General features: G+C 51.4%; 1 protein-coding gene across 3 annotated transcripts in view; it reads right to left on the reverse strand.

Moving 5' to 3' along the window:
• LOC138774461 (cullin-9-like) overlaps nt 1-19,807 on the reverse strand; it is an 88,934-nt gene that overhangs the window by 63,548 nt on the left and 5,579 nt on the right. For all 3 annotated transcript variants that reach the window (XM_069955354.1, XM_069955352.1, XM_069955353.1), the window contains exons 2-5: nt 3,185-3,775; nt 2,827-2,981; nt 2,125-2,490; nt 1,932-2,004 (exon numbers count right to left, since the gene is read on the reverse strand). In XM_069955354.1, the coding sequence (XP_069811455.1) occupies nt 1,932-2,004; nt 2,125-2,490; nt 2,827-2,981; nt 3,185-3,767 (1,177 nt within the window). In that variant the 5' untranslated portion in view covers nt 3,768-3,775. The remainder of the gene's footprint in view (nt 1-1,931; nt 2,005-2,124; nt 2,491-2,826; nt 2,982-3,184; nt 3,776-19,807) is intronic.

The following is a 19,807-nucleotide window of genomic DNA, read 5'->3' on the forward strand; positions in this document are numbered from 1 at the left end:
AGTCCATCCACAGACAGCTGCCCCAGGGGGTCCATCCACAGACAGCTGCCCCAGGGGGTCCAACCACAGACAGCTGCCCCGGAGGGTCCATCCACAGACAGCTTCCCCCGGGGTATCCATCCACATATAGCTGCCCAGGGGTATCCATCCACAGACAGCTGCCCCGGGGGTCCATCTATAGACAGCTGCCCCGGGGTATCCATCCACAGACAGCTGCCCTAGGGGTGTCCATCCACAGACAGCTGCCCCAGGGGTGTCCATCCACAGACAGCTGCCCCAGGGGGTCCATCCACAGACAGCTGCCCCGGGGGTCCATCCACAGACAGCTGCCCCGGGGTATCCATCCACATACAGCTGCCCCAGGGGTGTCCATCCACAGACAGCTGCCCCCGGGTATCCATCCACAGACAGCTGCCCCGGGGTATCCATCCACAGACAGCTGCCCCCGGGTATCCATCCACAGACAGCTGCCCCGGGGTATCCATCCACAGACAGCTGCCCGGGGGTATCCATCCACATACAGCTGCCCCGGGGTATCCATCCACAGACAGCTGCCCGGGGGTATCCATCCACATACAGCTGCCCCGGGGTATCCATCCACAGACAGCTGCCCCCGGGTATCCATCCACAGACAGCTGCCCCGGGGTATCCATCCACAGACAGCTGCCCCGGGGTATCTATCCACAGACAGCCGCCCCGGGGTATCCATCTACATACAGCTGCCCCAGGGTATCCATCCACAGACAGCTGCCCCGGGGTATCCATCCACAGACAGCTGCCCGGGGGTATCCATCAGCATACAGCTGCCCGGGGGTATCCATCAGCATACAGCTGCACGGGGGTATCCATCAGCATACAGTTGCACGGGGGTATCCATCCACAGACAGCTGCCCCGGGGTATCCATCAGCATACAGCTGCCCCGGGGTATCCATCCACAGACAGCTGTCCCCGCGTATCCATCCACAGACAGCTGCCCGGGGGTATCCATCAGCATACAGCTGCACGGGGGTATCCATCCACAGACAGCTGCCCCGGGGTATCCATCCACAGACAGCTGTCCCCGGGTATCCATGCACAGACAGCTGCCCCGGGGGTCTCCATCCACAGACAGCTGCCCCGGGGTATCCATCCACAGACAGCTGTCCCCGGGTATCCATGCACAGACAGCTGCCCCGGGGGTCTCCATCCACAGACAGCTGCCCCGGGGTATCCAAAGACAGCTGCCCCGGGGTATCCATCCACATACAGCTGCCCCAGGGGGTCCATCCACAAACAGCTGCCCCGGGGTATCCATCCACAGACAGCTGCCCCGGGGTATCCATCCACAGACAGCTGCCCCCGGGTATCCATGCACAGACAGCTGCCCCGGGGGTCTCCATCCACAGACAGCTGCCCGGGGGTATCCATCCACATACAGCTGCCCCAGGGGGTCCATCCACAGACAGCTGCCCCGGGGTATCCATCCACATACAGCTGCCCCAGGGGGTCCATCCACAGACAGCTGTCCCGGGGTATCCATCCACAGACAGCTGCCCCGGGGTATCCATCCACAGACAGCTGCCCCGGGGTATCCATCCACATATAGCTGCCCCAGGGGGTCCATCCACATACAGCTGCACGGGGTATCCATCCACAGACAGCTGCCCCGGGGGTATCCATCCACATACAGGTGCCCCAGGGGGTCCATCCACAGACAGCTGCCCCGGGGTATCCATCTACCCTTGGGAAAAGCCTTGGTTCTTCCCTTGTCATTACACTGACTTATAGGGCCACCTAACATGGTGGATTTGGTGGTTTCCCTATAGGAGCCGCCCCCTTGGCTGGATCCTTCCCGGAGGGATATCTGGTTGGTCCCGGGTTTCTAGACTCTTCTATGAGGCTCCACAGACTGTTTCTTGCAATGCTTGTAAGGACAGCAGCTCCCGCTAACCTGACTCAGAGCGCATGGCCCCCATCATCTTCTCCAGCACATGGCGGTGCCCCCTGCTGGTATGTCCATCTATCTGCAAGGGAAGTTGTCACACATGACAAGATACCTAAGAACTTCCCCTCAACCCTCTGGACCCAGCAACAGAGGATAATGGGTACAGACAGGTGGGTAGGGGGGCAGACATAGTACTCACCTGCAGGGGGGGCACATCCATCTGGCTCTGCCGGTCAGCAGGGGTTGGCTTATAGTCCTGAACTGGGCACATGGTCACCCCGGGCTGCAGAGTCCACTGCACAAACGTGTAGTCACATGTGCTGGAAAGACGCTGAAGACACCAGAAACAGCCCCCCCTGTGGTGCACAGACCGATGCCCCTCCATCCCCCGGCCCATCACCCGCACCAGCTCACAGATCAGGCTGCCCATGGCCATGCAGAAGTCATACTGGCGCTGGAGGCGGACGGCGTGGCTGCGGTCCGGCCGGTCACTGCTCAGCTGGTCCAGCAGTGATGTCACACACAGGTAACGCTTCACCAACGAGAAGAGCTGCTTCCCGGGGATCTGACAAAGAGAGAGAGAGACTGAAGGAGGGGGCGGAGCAACAAGGAAGGAGGAGTCACATATCCAGGGGGAGGAATCAAGCATCCAGGAAGGAGGAGCCACAGATCCAGGGGGAGGGACCAAGCATCCAGGAAGGAGGGGCCACAGATCCAGAAGGAGGGGCCAAACATCCAGAAAGTTGGAACCACAGATCCAGAAGGAGGGGCCAAACATCCAGGCAGAAGAGGCTTTAGTTTAAAGGGGAAGGGATCAAACACCCAGGAGAAGCCACAAGTCTCCTATAACAGATGGGGGAGAAGGGGTGTATACGAAGGAGGGGGCGGGACGATCACATACCTGAGGGAGGTGGATGCCATCAAAACAGATGCAATGTTCCTCGGAGCTGGTGGTCTCTGCGAAGAGCTGCAAGAGCGTAAAGCGCGACTCAAAGTCCATGTGTTGTTCTATACCGTCCTGCTGACTGAGGGACAACAAGACGTGGGCCCGACTTCCTGCAAGATACACCATTACCCATCAGGCCGAGCCTCCCATCCATCTGAGCCCCTCCCACCTGCATCATGTGACACCATCAGAGCTCTATTATTACACCATGCACCACCCCCATCTCCAGAGCCCCTCCCACCTGCATCATGTGACACCATCAGAGCTCTATTATTACACCATGCACCACCCCCATCTCCAGAGCCCCTCCCACCTGCATCATGTGAGGCCAGGGCGCGCAGCATCTTGCCGGCGTTCTTGCGGATCTGTTTCTCGGGGTTGCAGAGCATCTTCATCAGCAGGTCCAGTGCTCCCGTCTCCCTGAAGACTCCGGCCAGCGAGCCAATACTGGCGTAAGCGCTCAGCACGTGGATGGTGTTGAGGATGGAGGAGTCGGGGCCACAAGTGTGCGCCATCTGCCGGGCGGCCCTCTGCACCAACATCCGCACGTCTTCTGTCATCTCCTGCAGAGCGCCTTCATCGGGGGCCCCGGAGGTCTTCTCTTCTGGGATCCCGGGCCCCTCAGGCTTGCGTTTCCCCAGCAGTGTGGGGCAGTTGCTGTACACCTCCTCGGCTGACATCCACATTAGGATGCTGGAGGACTTGTTCTCCGCTTGGGAGGTGGCCCCATTGTTGCCGGCCGCCGTCTCCTCCATGTTGTGCACCGCCCAGCGGATCAGATACTCCACATGACCGTCCACGCTCCATCGCTGACGCAGGAGCTCCTCTGGCTGGGCCTGTAGCTTAGGACCCAGCTGGACCAGGAGATTGCCGTTCCTGCGCTCCCCCACCAACATGGCCGACACTGACAAGAAAGAAAGAGACAACATTGGCCGTTGCCGAATACTATGGTGGCCGACAAGTGTAGGGTGCGCCAGAGTGTGGAGCGTTATGTGCCTGGATCGGTCTACATAAGCTCTACTATTACACCACGCACCACCCACCTGCATCATGTGACTCCATAAAGCATCATCTACTTTTCCAAGACTTTTCTATCCTGCAGCAAAGTGCAGAGTTATATTTGCTACATGATACCCATCCCCCAACCTGAGGAGGAGGAGGAGCCAGGAGTATAGTGCCAGCTACCCATCCCCCCACATAAGGAGGAGGAGGAGCAAGGAGTATAGAGCTAGCTACCCATCCCCCAACCTGAGGAGGAGGAGGAGCAAGGAGTATAGAGCCAGCTACCCATTCCCAACCTGAGGAGGAGGAGGAGCAAGGAGTATAGAGCCAGCTACCCATCCCCCAACCTGAGGAGGAGGAGGAGCCAGGAGTATAGTGCCAGCTACCCATCCCCCAACTTAAGGAGGAGGAGCAAGGAGTATAGAGCCAGCTACCCATCCCCCAACCTGAGGAGGAGGAGGAGCAAGGAGTATAGAGCCAGCTACCCATTCCCAACCTGAGGAGGAGGAGGAGCCAGGAGTATAGAGCCAGCTACCCATCCCCCAACCTGAGAAGGAGGAGAAGGAGCAAGGAGTATAGAGCCAGCTACCAATCCCCCAACCTGAGGAGGAGGAGGAGCCAGGAGTATAGAGCCAGCTACCAATCCCCCAACCTGAGGAGGAGGAGGAGCCAGGAGTATAGAGCCAGCTACCCATCCCCCAACCTGAGGAGGAGGAGGAGGAGCAAGGAGTATAGAGCCAGCTTCCCATCCCTCAACCTGAGGAGGAGGAGGAGGAGCAAGGAGTATAGAGCCAGCTACCAATCCCCCAACCTGAGGAGGAGGAGCCAGGAGTATAGAGCCAGCTACCCATCCCCCAACCTGAGGAGGAGGAGGAGGAGCAAGGAGTATAGAGCCAGCTACCGATCCCCCAACCTGAGGAGGAGGTGGAGCCAGGAGTATAGAGCCAGCTACCCATCCCCCAACCTGAGGAGGAGCAAGGAGTATAGAGCCAGCTACCCATCCCCCAACCTGAGGAGGAGGAGGAGCAAGGAGTATAGAGCCAGCTACCCATCCCCCAACCTGTGGAAGAGGAGAAGCCAGGAGTCTAGAGCCAGCTACCCATCCCCCAACCAGAGGAGGAGGAGGGGCCAGGAGTCTAGAGCCAGCTACCCATCCCCCAACCGGAGGAGGAGGAGGAGCAAGGAGTCTAGAGCCAGCTACCCATCCCCAACCTGAGAAGGAGGAGCCAGGAGTATAGAGACAGCTACCCATCCCCCAACCTGAGAAGGAGGAGGAGCAAGGAGTATAGAGCCAGCTACCCATCCCCCAACCTAAGGAAGAGGAGGAGGCAGGAGTCTAGAGCCAGCTACTCATCCCCCAACCTGAGGAGGAGGAGCTAGGAGTCTAGAGCCAGCTACCCATCCCCCAACCTGAGGAGGAGGAGGAGCCAGGAGTCTAGAGCCAGCTACCCATCCCCCAACCTGAGGAAGAGGTGGAGCCAGGAGTACAGAGCCAGCTACCCATCCCCCAACCTGAGGAGGAAGAGGAGCCAGGAGTCTAGAGCTAGCTACCCATCCCCCAACCTGAGGAGGAGGAGGAGGAGCCGGGAGTCTAGAGCCAGCTACCCATCCCCCAACCTCAGGAGGAGGAGGAGCCGGGAGTATAGAGCCAGCTACCCATCCCCCAACCTGAGGAGGAGCCGGGAGTATAGAGCCAGCTACCCATCCCCCAACCTGAGGAGGAGGAGGAGCCAGGAGTATAGAGCCAGCTACCCATCCCCCAACCTGAGGAGGAGGAGCCGGGAGTATAGAGCCAGCTACCCATCCCCCAACCTGAGGAGGAGGAGGAGCCAGGAGTATAGAGCCAGCTACCCATCCCCCAACCAGAGGAGGAGGAGGGGCCAGGAGTCTAGAGCCAGCTTTCCATCCCCCAACCTGAGGAAGAGGAGGAGCCAGGAGTCTAGAGCCAGCTACCCATCCCCAACCTGAGAAGGAGGAGCCAGGAGTCTAGAGCCAGCTACCCATCCCCCAACCTGAGGAGGAGGAGGAGCAAGGAGTCTAGAGCCAACTTCCCATCCCTCAACCTGAGGAGGAGGAGCCAGGAGTATAGAGCCAGCTACCCATCCCCCAACCTGAGGAGGAGGAGGAGCAAGGAGTATAGAGCCAGCTACCCATCCCCCAACCTGAGGAGGAGGAGCCAGGAGTATAGAGCCAGCTACCCATCCCCCAACCTGAGGAAGAGGTGGAGCCAGGAGTACAGAGCCAGCTACCCATCCCCCAACCTGAGGAGGAGGAGCCAGGAGTATAGAGCCAGCTACCCATCCCCCAACCTGATGAGCCAGGAGTATAGAGCCAGCTACCCATCCCCCAACCTGAGGAGGAGGAGCCAGGAGTATAGAGCCAGCTAAAGATAGGATCCTATTCACATATATATATCTGAACGTTGTTGATTTGCTCCAAAAAGGATCCGATTGTTCTATAAGTGATAAAGTGTTGGACTACTTATAAAGTAAAGAGACGTCCTTTGATGCTATTTCAAAAAGTACTGATAAGATAGCAGAGACTTTTACGTTCACGGAGGGGGAATGGAATAAAATATTGTCAGCCGCAGAAAGAGCGGGTCTGTCCCTAGATGAACTCAAGAAGGAGGGGAAATTGACTATATAAAAAAGTTGAATCAACTTAAGAAATGTGAAACCAGCTTATTATTACATGCTTCTACCCTAACAGAGTACCTGAAAGCACAGCGTATCCCACGAGGACTGAGGAGTCCGCTAACACCTGCTTTGCTGACCGATGACGCAGTGTATATACAACGGTGGTATGCATTAACCCCTTAAGGACCGGGCCAGAGACAAATTTTATGAATATGACCTGTGTCACTTTATTCATTAATACCTTCGGGATGCTTTTACCTATCCGGCTGATTCTGAGATTGTTTTCTCGTGACATATTGTACTTCACATTTCTGGTAAATTGGAGTCGATACTCATAACAAATCTTTATGAAAAAAACCCAAATAATGTGAAAAAATGTGAAAAAATGCATTTTTCCAACTTTGAAACTTTTTTGCGTATACAGAAAATGGTTATGCCACATAAATTATATATTAAATAGCATTAGCAACATGTCTACTTTATGTTGGCGGCATTTATTAAACTATATTTCATTTTTTTTAGACAATAGGAAGCTTAAAACATTAGCAGCAAATTTCCAAATTTTCAGTAAAATTTCAAAATCAGATATTTTTAGGGACCTGTTCAGGTTTAAAGTGTATTTGAGGGGCCTGTATGTTAGAAAGCCCCACAAAGCACCCCATTTCAGAAACTGCACCCCCCAAACTCTGCAAAAGCATATCCAGAAAGTGTTTTAACCCTTTAGGGGAGTCACAGAAATAAAAGCTAAGTGTGTAAGGAATTTGAAAATTTTAATTTTCTGTGCAGAGATTTTATTGTAATCCAATATTTTTCATAATTATAAACCTATTACCAGAGAAATGCACCCCAATAATTATTGCCCCGTTTCTGCAGTTTATAGAAATACCCCATATGTGACCCTATTGCGCTATTTGACGCAACCACAAGCCTCAGATATAAAGGAGCGCCTAATGAATTTCAACGCCTCCGTTATATTTGGTCATTTTTGACTCTACCACTTCAGGTTGGCAGAGGCTCTGGGGTGTCAAAACCTAAAAAACACCCCTAAAGGGACACCATTCAGAAAACTACACCGCTCAAGGAATGTAACAAGGGGTGCGGTGAGCATTTGGACCCCACAGGTGCTTCACAGATTTTCAGAACAATATGGCGTGAAAAAAGAAAAATTTATTTTTTACACTAAAACGTTGTTCTAGCCTTCAATTTTTCATTTTCTTAAAGGGATAAGAGGCAAAAAAAGACACAAAATGTGTAGCGCAGTTTCTCCCGAGTACAGAAATACCCCACATGTGGCGATAAAGTGCCAAGGGGGCGCAGGACGAGCCTCCAATGGGAAGGAGCGCCAATTGGCTTTTGGAAGCTGAATTTCACTGGAAAGGATTTCAAGGGCCATGTCGCATTTACAGAGCCCTCGTGCTGCCAAAACACTGGGCACATCCCCCACAAGTGACCCCATTCTGGAAACTACACCCCTCAAGGAATCTAACAAGGGGGGCAGTGAGCATATGGACCCCACTGGTGACGGGCACAAATGTGGAACAATGTGACGTGAAAGGGAAAAATTTCATTTTTTCACTTTCATGGCACAAATGTGGCCGTCATCAAGGGGTCCATATCCTCACTGCACCCCTTGTTAGATTCCCTGAGGGCTGCAGTTTCCAGAATGGGGTCACTTGTGGGGGGTTTCCAGTGTTTTGGCAGCACGAGGGCTCTGTAAATGCGACATGGCGTTCATCATCCATTCTAGCCAAATCCAACCTCCAAAATCCAAATGGCGCTCCTTCCCTTCGGATGCTTGCCCTGCACCCACATGGCGCTTTATGTCCACATGTGGGGTATTTACGGACGCGGGGGAAATTGCTCTACACATATTGTGTGTTTTTTTCTCTTTTAACCGCTTGTGAAAATGATAAATTCAAGGCTAAACCAACATTATAGTGTAAAAAATGTAATATTTCATTTTCACGCCACATTGTTCCACATTTGTGCCCGTCACCAGTGGGGTCCATATGCTCACTACACCCCTTGTTACATTCCTTGAGGGGTGCAGTTTCCATAATGGGGTCACTTGTGGGGGGTTTCAACTGTCTTGGCAACACAGGGGCCTTTTGAATGCAACATGGCCCCTCGAAATCCATTCCATCCAAATCCAGCCTTCAAAAACCAAATGGCGTTTCTTCCCTTCGGAGGCTTACCCTGCGCCCGCACGGCGCTTTATGTACACATGTGGGGTATTTCCGTACTCAGGGGAAATTGCTCTACACATTAAATGTTTTTTTTTATCTTTTAACCCCTTGTGAAAATGAAAAAACATGACAAGATTAATGATTTAGAGTAAAAATTTTACAAAAATTACACTAAATGTTGGTCTAGCCTTGATTTTTTTCCATTTCCACAAGGGGTTAAAAAAGAAAATGAACACAAAGCGTGTAGGGTAATTTCCCCTGAGTAGGAAAATACCCCACATGTGGATATAGTGTGCCATATGGGCACAGGGCAAGTCACCAAAGGGACAGAGCGCCATTTAGAGGCTGGAATGGAGGATAGAGGCTATGTCGCAATTACAAAGCTCCTGTGCAGCCAGGACAGTAGAAACCCCCCACAAGTGACCCCATTCTAGAAACTACACCCCATAAGGAATCTAACAAGGGGTACAGTGAGCATATGGACCCCACTGGTGATGGGCACATGTGTAGAACATGTGCCGTGAAAATAAAAATACAATTTTTTTCAATTTCACGGCCCAAATGTGGCCGTCACCAGGGGGCCATATCCCCGCTGCCCCCCTCGTTAGATTCCTTATCGGGTGTAGTTTCCAGAATGGGGTCACTTGTGGGGGTTTCTACTGTCCTGGCCGCACAGAGGCTTTGTAATTGCATCATAGCATCCTCTAATGGGAATGGTGGCCATACCTATTTAGCTGGGGAAAAAGGGACAATTCTAATTTATTTGGGGGTATTAGGCCAATTATTAGTTTATAAGGTTGGAAATGACAGGTGTCCATCAAATTCAACCTGTGTTGATCCAGAGGAAGGCAAAAAACCCTCGTAAGGCAGACGACAGTAGCCTCATCACAGGGGAAAAATTCCTTCCCGACTCCATAATGGCGATCAGAATAATCCCTGGATCAACGTGACCCCTGAAATAGGAATAAGGGACAGAATTTAGATATTGTAGAACCCCAGTGACGTGTGGTGCGCCTTGAAGCGATCCAGTATGCAGAGGCCGGGGTGATCAGGACAGGCGTCACACTGGTAAATGTTGTCCTTCCTGATCCCCCTGTTACCCCACACTCTGCACTTCTTCTGGGGTCTCCTGTTTTCCAGTGTGGGGGACGTCACCTGGAAAATGTTGCCCTGGTGCGATACGGGGTCCTTCATATCCAGAAGCGCTGGGTCCGCTCCATGGCTGCTAATTATTAGGGCGCTATTACTGCTTCTGATATGTTCGGATCGTGCCGCAAGCTACAGTAGCTCGGGCAGCGAGGGACCAGAAGAGGGGGTGCTGGTATAAAAGTTATCCCCGTACAGGTGGTGACCTTTATCCAGCAGTGGGAAGATCAGTTCCCGGACGATCTCCCCACTAACTCCGAGGATGGGGGGGGGGCATCTGGGGGCTGGATTTGGGTGTCCCTTCCTACATACACTCTAAGGGTACATGCACACTGCGGAATCGCGACAGATAACCCTTCGTGCATTCCGCAGCTGGCACCCGCCGGCGGAGTGATGCAGGCACACGTCTCCACACGTGTCATAGACTCCATTCTATGCACGGGCGGATTCCGCTCTCCGTCCAACGTATTCATTCTTTGGACGGACGATGGAATCCGCCTGTGCATAGAATGGAGTCTATGACACGGGCGGAGACATGCGCCCGCATCAGTCCGCCGGCGGGTGCCAGCTGCGGAATGCACAGGGTTATCCTTCGCCATTCCGCAGTGTGCACGTACCCTAAATCTGTAAGTGTACCCTGAGGTACTCTCACAGAGTTTGTAGAATTTTACGCCATACCGTCATCTCTTATTGGGACGGGACGGAAAGAGCCGACGCTGGAGCCGAAAATAGCCGAGAGAAGCCGAACGTGACGTCACGGAAGAAGCCGAAGACCCGAACGAAGACGAGGATGCCGCGAACCCGGAAGACGCCGATCAGGAGCCCGGGACAGGTGAGTAATGTACAAATACCTGCTCTGGACCCCTCGGCTACCTAGCTGAGGGGTCCAGGGCAGGTATTTACTATTTTGTGGGACTCTGATCGCTGTGCCACCGACCCGATCGCCGTGAACGGCCAGCCGGCCGTTCACGGCGATCGGGCCGGGGGCACGGCGATCACCATTACTTTTTACAGTAATGGCGGTCGGTGCCGTCCTCGGACAGCACCGACAGCCATTTTTTTCCGGGTCATCGGGTCGCCGATGACCCGGAAAGGTTCCGATCGCCGCTATTGGCTGATCTGAATTGATCAGCCTATAGCGGCGATCGTAAGCACGGGGGGTGTTAACCACCCCCCGTGCCGTGAAGCTAAGATGGCCTGCTATGATTTATAGCAGGCCATCTTCCCCAACCGCTGTGTGTGAACACGCAGCGATCGGGGAAACATCGGGCGTAAATTTATGCCCTGATGCGCCAAGTACCAGGGTGCGAGGGCGTAAGTTTACGCCCGATGTCGTTAAGGGGTTAAGCAACAGGTATTCCTTGGATCTAATGCTTTTAACTATCCAAAGGTTACAAGAGGGAATTAAAGAGGTGCAAAAGGAAGTCCAGACTGTAGAAGAGGAGCTGAAATAAGAACATGCGGTTGATGCTATTGACAAGATACAGGAAGATCTGAAAAATAATATTGCTACATTACAAGCTTCTATTCTACAGGTCAAGGTTTCTAAGTTTGAGCGCGACTCCCGTGATTACCAGCTCGATAGAGTGTACACATGGGCTGAGGAACGGAGGAAAATTAGGAAAGCAGGTGCATTCCGGAGAGATTTTGAAAGCCTCTCTACAGATACCGATAATCGCAGCGTTGGAACAGCGCCCAAAGGTGCGAAAGGAGGAAGAGTGAATCAGCCTTTTTTAGACAAAAAACAAAAGAGAGGGGGGGGTCTAAGAAGGAGACCGAGCGATTCGGATTCATCCGGAGTGAATCAAAAGAGTGCAACAGCAGGAGTCAAGAAGAAAATCTGAAAGGTGAGCTCATGATTAACATTTCATCGGCTGAGCTGAATGAGGCTCAGAAAAGGGTCATTAATAAAGGACGGGGCTTTGTGCCCACTCATGAGACTGACCAGTTCGATTTTCTTGTGGACTTTTATAAATTTTGCCGCACTCTAAGATTAAAAATGTATTTCTTTGACATCAATAGAGTAAAAAGAGGAGGAATAACTGATGAGATTCCTAGTGTGTTCAAGAAAAAAAGCCAGTTTGATCCATTGATAGAAAATACTCTGCTGGATAGCTTTCAGCAAGCGGGCACCAATGAAGTGTTAGATAATTGGGATACTATGAAATGTAAGCTAAGAGAGAATATGACGAAAGAGGAATGGAGGGGACTAAAAGCACTACAGAATGACGATAGGATAGTGGTGAAAAAAGCGGACAAAGGGGGGCGACAGTGATACAGGACAAAGAACAGTATGTAAATGAGGCGACGAGACAGTTAGAGGATGATAAAGTGTATAGAAAACTTACAGGAGACCCGACTGGACAATTCAAAAGAGAGAGATTGATACGTTGCTAGAGGAGGCAATGAATGAGGGGTGGATTGATATAGAAGTTAAAAGAGCTTTAGAAAATAACGCACCAAGGGTACCCATCCTATACCTACTGCCTAAAGTCCATAAATGTTTAAAAACTCCCCCCGGCCGCCCGATTGTATCGGGGATTAATTCTATCTTTCACCCCCTAGCAGTTTATGTAGATAGCTACCTCCAAAAAATTGTATCAAAATTGCCTTATTGTTTGAAAGACACTAATGAGTTTTTGGATAAAATTATGAATTTAAATGTGACATGCAATACCTGGCTGTGTACTTTAGATATTAAATCTTTGTATACGAATATCCCTACAGATGAAGGCATCGTCGCAGTAAGAGAACAACTCTGTAGAGATGCCACCTTAGAAAATGGTAAGATTAGATTTCTGACCAATTTGCTGGACGTTATCCTTAAGAAAAATTATTTCAGGTTTGGGGAGGACTACTACCTCCAGCTAAAGGGGACTTCGATGGGGTCCCCTGTGGCACCCAGTTTTGCTAACATATTCATGAACAAACTTGAGGAAGAGTATGTGTGGTCTCATGAGCTCAGTGGGTGTGTTGTCCTCTGGTTGAGATATGTGGACGACGTGTTCCTGGTGTGGGAGGGATTGAAAGAGCAGGTGGAGCAGTACGTCCACTACCTCAACCACAGACACGCACTCATTGAGTTCTCGCTGGAATGTGATCTACAAAAAATTCACTATTTGGATGTAGAAGTGATCAAGGAAACAAATGGTAGTCTGAGAACTCTTCTCAAAAGAGACAGATCGTAATAATTTACTGGCTAGGGATAGCTGCCATGCACCCCAAGTGTTTGGAGGGATCCCATGCAGCCAGTTCACTCGAGCCCGGAGAATTTGTAGCACAGATGAGGAATATGATATAAAAAAAAACAGAAGTTTATTGAGAGAGGGTATGACGCACAAAAAGTAGAAAAGGTTGGAGAAGAAATTGGACAGAAAAATAGACAAGAAATTAGAAAGAAAAAGAAAAGAGAAAAAGATAGTTCCAAACCAATGTTCATTACAACATATGATGGTCATGCGAATATGGTGAAAAAGACTGTTCTTAAATATTGGGGGCTCCTACAGGCTGATCCCAAGTTTGGGAGACTGTTTGGGGATACCCCAAGATTTATTTTCAGAAAAGGCAAAACTTTAGCCAACTATCTGGTGAGAGCAGATATGCGGAAGAGTAAAAAAACGAGACAAAAATTCTTAAGAGCAAAGAAAAATGGCACTTTCCCCTGTTTAGCGTGTCAGAACTGTAGGGCCGTAATTAAGGGAGATCAAGTGATGCATCCCACAAAGGGTTAACCTATTCAAATTAGGGGGTGGCATACATGTAATTCTAAACAGGTGGTATATATGGTAAAATGTCCCTGCGGGAAAGTCTATATTGGACAGACGATGAGACCGGTGAAAATAAGATTGAATGAGCATCGGAGTGCAATAAGAAATTATGCCCAAAAAATCTGTATAAAAAATGAGAAAGAACTAAATTTCGGAGAAACCAGCATTGCGAGACATTTCCATCAGTGTAAACACCAGGTCAGCGAATTAAGATGGATGATATTAGAAGAGGTAGAGTGTGTGGACAGTGGACAGACACAGCGTAAGCTGCTACAACGTGAAGTCTATTGGATTACTAAGATGGAAGCACTGAACCCGAAAGGGTTAAACGAGGCCTGTAACTTCAGTGTCTTCTTATAAAAACTATGATGTGGTAATAAGAAGGAGGTTTATTCCGATAGATATATGTTGTTTTTCCATGATGTCTAATTTATTTTATGTCTATTTTTAAACACATCTCAGATCTCGCGAGAGGTCGGGTTATATGTATTGGCGATGGGTCACACATGTGATAGGCCTGACAAAGGGAGCTGCTGCTCTCGAAACGTCGCGTACCCTGCATGGAAGCTGGACTTCTACTCCCATCCGGGAAGTGTGTCCTGATGGCTACAAGCTGAACCAGGACGCATGCTAAGAGACTCTGCTGACGTTTAAGTGACTTTATTCATTATGAGACATGTAATTGTCCTTGAAAAATGTGAATGAAAAAAATGAAGTCATAAGCAATTGAAAATCACGGATTGGTGTGGCGCGTGTTCATTTGTTGCTTCATACGGAATCGGAATGTTGGCTGTGGAGCTGCCTGATTGAACACATATGTGAGACCCAGTTGGTAGGATCCTATTCATATGTATATATCTGAACGTATAGAGCCAGCTACCCATCCCCCAACCTGAGAAGGAGGAGGAGTCGGGAGTATAGAGCCAGCTACCCATCCCCCAACCTGAGGAGGAGGAGCCAGGAGTCTAGAGCCAGCTACCCATCCCCCAACCTGATGAGGAGGAGGAGTCGGGAGTATAGAGCCAGCTACCCATCCCCCAACCTGATGAGGAGTAGGAGTCGGGAGTATAGAGCCAGCTACCCATCCCCCAACCTGAGAAGGAGGAGGAGGCGGGAGTATAGAGCCAGCTACCCATCCCCCAACCTGAGAAGGAGAAGGAGGCGGGAGTATAGAGCCAGCTACCCATCCCCCAACCTGAGAAGGAGGAGGAGCAAGGAGTATAGAGCCAGCTACCCATCCCGCAACCTGAGAAGGAGGAGGAGCCAGGAGTATAGAGCCAGCTACCCATCCCCCAACCTGATGAGGAGGAGGAGTCGGGAGTCAAGAGCCAGCTACCCATCCCCCAACCTGAGAAGGAGGAGGAGCCAGGAGTATAGAGCCAGCTACCCATCCCCCAACCTGATGAGGAGGAGGAGTCGGGAGTCAAGAGCCAGCTACCCATCCCCCAACCTGAGAAGGAGGAGGAGCCAGGAGTATAGAGCCAGCTACCCATCCCCCAACCTGAGAAGGAGGAGGAGCCAGGAGTATAGAGCCAGCTACCCATCCCCCAACCTGAGAAGGAGAAGGAGGCGGGAGTCAAGAGAAAGCTACCCATCCCCCAACCTGAGGAGGAGGAGCCAGGAGTCTAGAGCCAGCTACCCATCCCCCAACCTGATGAGGAGGAGGAGTTGGGAGTCAAGAGCCAGCTACCCATCCCCCAACCTGAGAAGGAGAAGGAGGCGGGAGTATAGAGCCAGCTACCCATCCCCCAACCTGAGAAGGAGAAGGAGGCGGGAGTATAGAGCCAGCTACCCATCCCCCAACCTGAGAAGGAGAAGGAGGCGGGAGTATAGAGCCAGCTACCCATCCCCCAACCTGAGGAGGAGGAGCCAGGAGTCTAGAGCCAGCTACCCATCCCCAACCTGAGGAGGAAGAGGAGCCAGGAGTCTAGAGCCAGCTACCCATCCCCCAACCTGATGAGGAGGAGGAGTCGGGAGTCAAGAGCCAGCTACCCATCCCCCAACCTGATGAGGAGGAGGAGTCGGGAGTATAGAGCCAGCTACCCATCCCCCAACCTGAGAAGGAGGAGGAGCCAGGAGTATAGAGCCAGCTACCCATCCCCCAACCTGAGAAGGAGGAGGAGCCAGGAGTATAGAGCCAGCTACCCATCCCCCAACCTGAGAAGGAGGAGCTCCACATATCTACCTATACATTAGGTTCAAAAACACAACAAAAGAGAGACTTCAGAGAGTTAATAGCAGTAAGAGAAGGAGGGAGCCACAGCTCCCGTGTGCACAAGTCCATAGATCTGTGTGTAGAGCACGCCCTCTAGTGTCATCTATCCTCACCTGCACGGATATCTGCCGTACATACACTCACCGGCCACATTATTAGGTAGACCATGCTAGTAACGGGTTGGACCCCCTTTTGCCCTCAGAACTGCCCCAATTCCTGGTGGCATAGATACAACAAGGTGCTGGAAGCTTCCTCAGAGATTTTGGTCCATAGTGACATGATGACATCACACAGTTGCCGCAGATTTGTCGGCTACACATCCATGATGCCAATCTCCCGTTCCACCACATCCCAAAGATGCTCTATTGGATTGAGATCTGGTGACTGTGGAGGCCATTGGAGTACAGTGACCTCATTGTCATGTTCAAGAAACCAGTCTGAGATGATTCTAGCTTTATGACATGGCGCATTATCCTGCTGAAAGTCGCCATCAGATGTTGGGTCCATTGTGGTCATAAAGGGATGGACATGGTCAGCAACAATACTCAGGTAGGCTGTGGCGTTCCAACCATGCTCAATTGGTACCAAGGGGCCCAAAGAGTGCCAAGAAAATATTCCCCACACCATGACACCACCACCACCAGCCTGAACCGTTGATACAAGGCAGGATGGATCCATGCTTTCATGTTGTTGGCGCCAAATTCTGACCCTACCATCCGAATGTCGCAGCAGAAATCGAGACTTATCAGACCAGGCAACGTTTTTCCAATCTTCTACTGTCCAATTTCGATGAGCTTGTGCAAATTGTAGCCTCAGTTTCCTGTTCTTAGCTGAGCGGAGTGGCCCCCGGTGTGGTCTTCTGCTGCTGTAGCCCATCTGCCTCAAAGTTGGCCGTACTGTGCGTTCAGAGACGCTCTTCGGCCTACCTTGGCTGTAACGGTTGGCTATTTGAGTCACTGTTGCCTTTCTATCAGCTGGAACCAGTCTGCCCATTCTCCTCTGACCTCTGGCATCAACAAGGCATTTCCGCCCACAGAACGGCCGCTCACTGGATGGTTTTTCTTTTTCGGACCATTCTCTGTAAACCCTAGAGATGGTTGTGCGTGAAAATCCCAGTAGATCAGCAGTTTCTGAAATACTCAGACCAGCCCTTCTGGCACCAACAACCATGCCACGTTCAAAGGCCTCACATCACCTTTCTTCCCCATACTGATGCTCGGTTTGAACTGCAGGAGATTGTCTTGACCATGTCTACATGCCTAAATGCACTGAGTTGCCGCCATGTGATTGGCTGATTAGAAATTAAGTGGTAACGTGCAGTTGGACAGGTGTACCTAATAAAGTGGCCGGTGAGTGTAGATCTGTGTGAAGAGCACGCCCTCTAGTGGCATCTATCCTCACCTGCACGGATATCTGCAGTACATAGATCTGTGTGTAGAGCACGCCCTCTAGTGGCATCTAGCCTCACCTGCACGGATATCTGCAGTACATAGATCTGTGTGTAGAGCACGCCCTCTAGTGGCATCTATCCTCACCTGCACGGATATCTGCCGTACATAGATCTGTGTGTAGAGCACGCCCTCTAGTGGCATCTATCCTCACCTGCACGGATATCTGCAGTACATAGATCTGTGTGTAGAGCACGCTCTCTAGTGACATCTATCCTTCCCTGCACGGATATCTGCCATACAAAGATCTGTGTGTAGAGCACGCCCTCTAGTGGCATCTATCCTCATCTGCACGGATATCTGCCATACATAGATCTGTGTGTAGAGCACGCCCTCTAGTGGCATCTATCCTCACCTGCACGGATATCTGCCGTACATAGATCTGTGTGTAGAGCATGCCCTCTAGTGGCTTGTATCCTCCTCTGCACGGATATATGCCGTACATAGATCTGTGTGTAGAGCACGCCCTCTAGTGGCATCTATCCTTCCCTGCACGGATATCTGCCGTACATAGATCTGTGTGTAGAGCACACCCTCTAGTGGCATCTATCCTTCCCTGCACGGATATCTGCCGTACATAGATCTGTGTGTAGAGCACGCCCTCTAGTGGCTTCTATCCTCATCTGCAGGGATATCTGCCATACATAGATCTGTGTGTAGTGCACGCCCTCTAGTGGCATCTATCCTCACCTGCACGGATATCTGCCGTACATAGATCTGTGTGTAGAGCACGCCCTCTAGTGGCATCTATCCTCACCTGCACGGATATCTGCCGTACATAGATCTGTGTGTAGAGCACGCCCTCTAGTGGCATCTATCCTCACCTGCACGGATATCTGCCATACATAGATCTGTGTATAGAGCACGCCCTCTAGTGGCATCTATCCTCACCTGCACGGATATCTGCCGTACGTAGATCTGTGTGTAGAGCACGCCCTCTAGTGGCTTGTATCCTCCTCTGCACGGATATCTGCCGTACATAGATCTGTGTGTAGAGCACGCCCTCTAGTGGCATCTATCCTTCCCTGCACGGATATCTGCCGTACATAGATCTGTGTGTAGAGCACGCCCTCTAGTGGCATCTATCCTCACCTGCACGGATATCTGCCGTACATAGATCTGTGTGTAGAGCACGCCCTCTAGTGGCTTCTATCCTCATCTGCAGGGATATCTGCCATACATAGATCTGTGTGTAGTGCACGCCCTCTAGTGGCATCTATCCTCACCTGCACGGATATCTGCCGTACATAGATCTGTGTGTAGAGCACGCCCTCTAGTGGCATCTATCCTCACCTGCACGGATATCTGCCGTACATAGATCTGTGTGTAGAGCACGCCCTCTAGTGGCATCTATCCTCACCTGCACGGATATCTGCCATACATAGATCTGTGTATAGAGCACGCCCTCTAGTGGCATCTATCCTCACCTGCACGGATATCTGCCGTACGTAGATCTGTGTGTAGAGCACGCCCTCTAGTGGCTTGTATCCTCCTCTGCACGGATATCTGCCGTACATAGATCTGTGTGTAGAGCACGCCCTCTAGTGGCATCTATCCTTCCCTGCACGGATATCTGCCGTACATAGATCTGTGTGTAGAGCACGCCCTCTAGTGGCTTTTATCCTCATCTGCACGGATATCTGCCCTACATAGATCTGTGTGTAGAGCACGCCCTCTAGTGGCATCTATCCTCACCTGCACGGATATCTGCCGTACATAGATCTGTGTGTAGAGCACGCCCTCTAGTGGCATCTATCCTCACCTGCACGGATATCTGCCGTACATAGATCTGTGTGTAGTGCACGCCCTCTAGTGGCATCTATTCTCACCTGCACGGATATCTGCGGTACATAGATCTGTGTGTAGAGCACGCCCTCTAGTGGCATCTATCCTCACCTGCACGGATATCTGCCGTACATAGATCTGTGTGTAGAGCACGCCCTCTAGTGGCATCTATCTTCACCTGCACAGATATCTGCCATACATAGATCTGTGTATAGAGCACGCCCTCTAGTGGCATCTATCCTCACCTGCACGGATATCTGCCGTACGTAGATCTGTGTGTAGAGCACGCCCTCTAGTGGCATCTATCCTCACCTGCACGGATATCTGCCGTACATAGATCTGTGTGTAGAGCACGCCCTCTAGTGGCATCTATCCTCACCTGCACGGATATCTGCCGTACATAGATCTGTGTGTAGAGCACGCCCCCTAGTGGCATCTATCCTCACCTGCACGGATATCTGCCGGACATAGATCTGTGTGTAGAGCACGCCCTCTGATGGCTTGTATCCTCCTCTGCACGGATATCTGCCGTACATAGATCTGTGTGTAGAGCACGCCCTCTAGTGGCATCTATCCTTCCCTGCACGGATATCTGCCGTACATAGATCTGTGTGTAGAGCACGCCCTCTAGTGGCTTTTATCCTCATCTGCACGGATATCTGCCGTTCATACATCTGTGTGTAGAGCACGCCCTCTAGTGGCATCTATCCTTCCCTGCACGGATATCTGCCGTACATAGATCTGTGTGTAG

Source organism: Dendropsophus ebraccatus, chromosome 15 (genome assembly GCF_027789765.1).
Source record: "Dendropsophus ebraccatus isolate aDenEbr1 chromosome 15, aDenEbr1.pat, whole genome shotgun sequence".
Taxonomy (NCBI): Eukaryota; Metazoa; Chordata; class Amphibia; order Anura; family Hylidae; genus Dendropsophus; species Dendropsophus ebraccatus.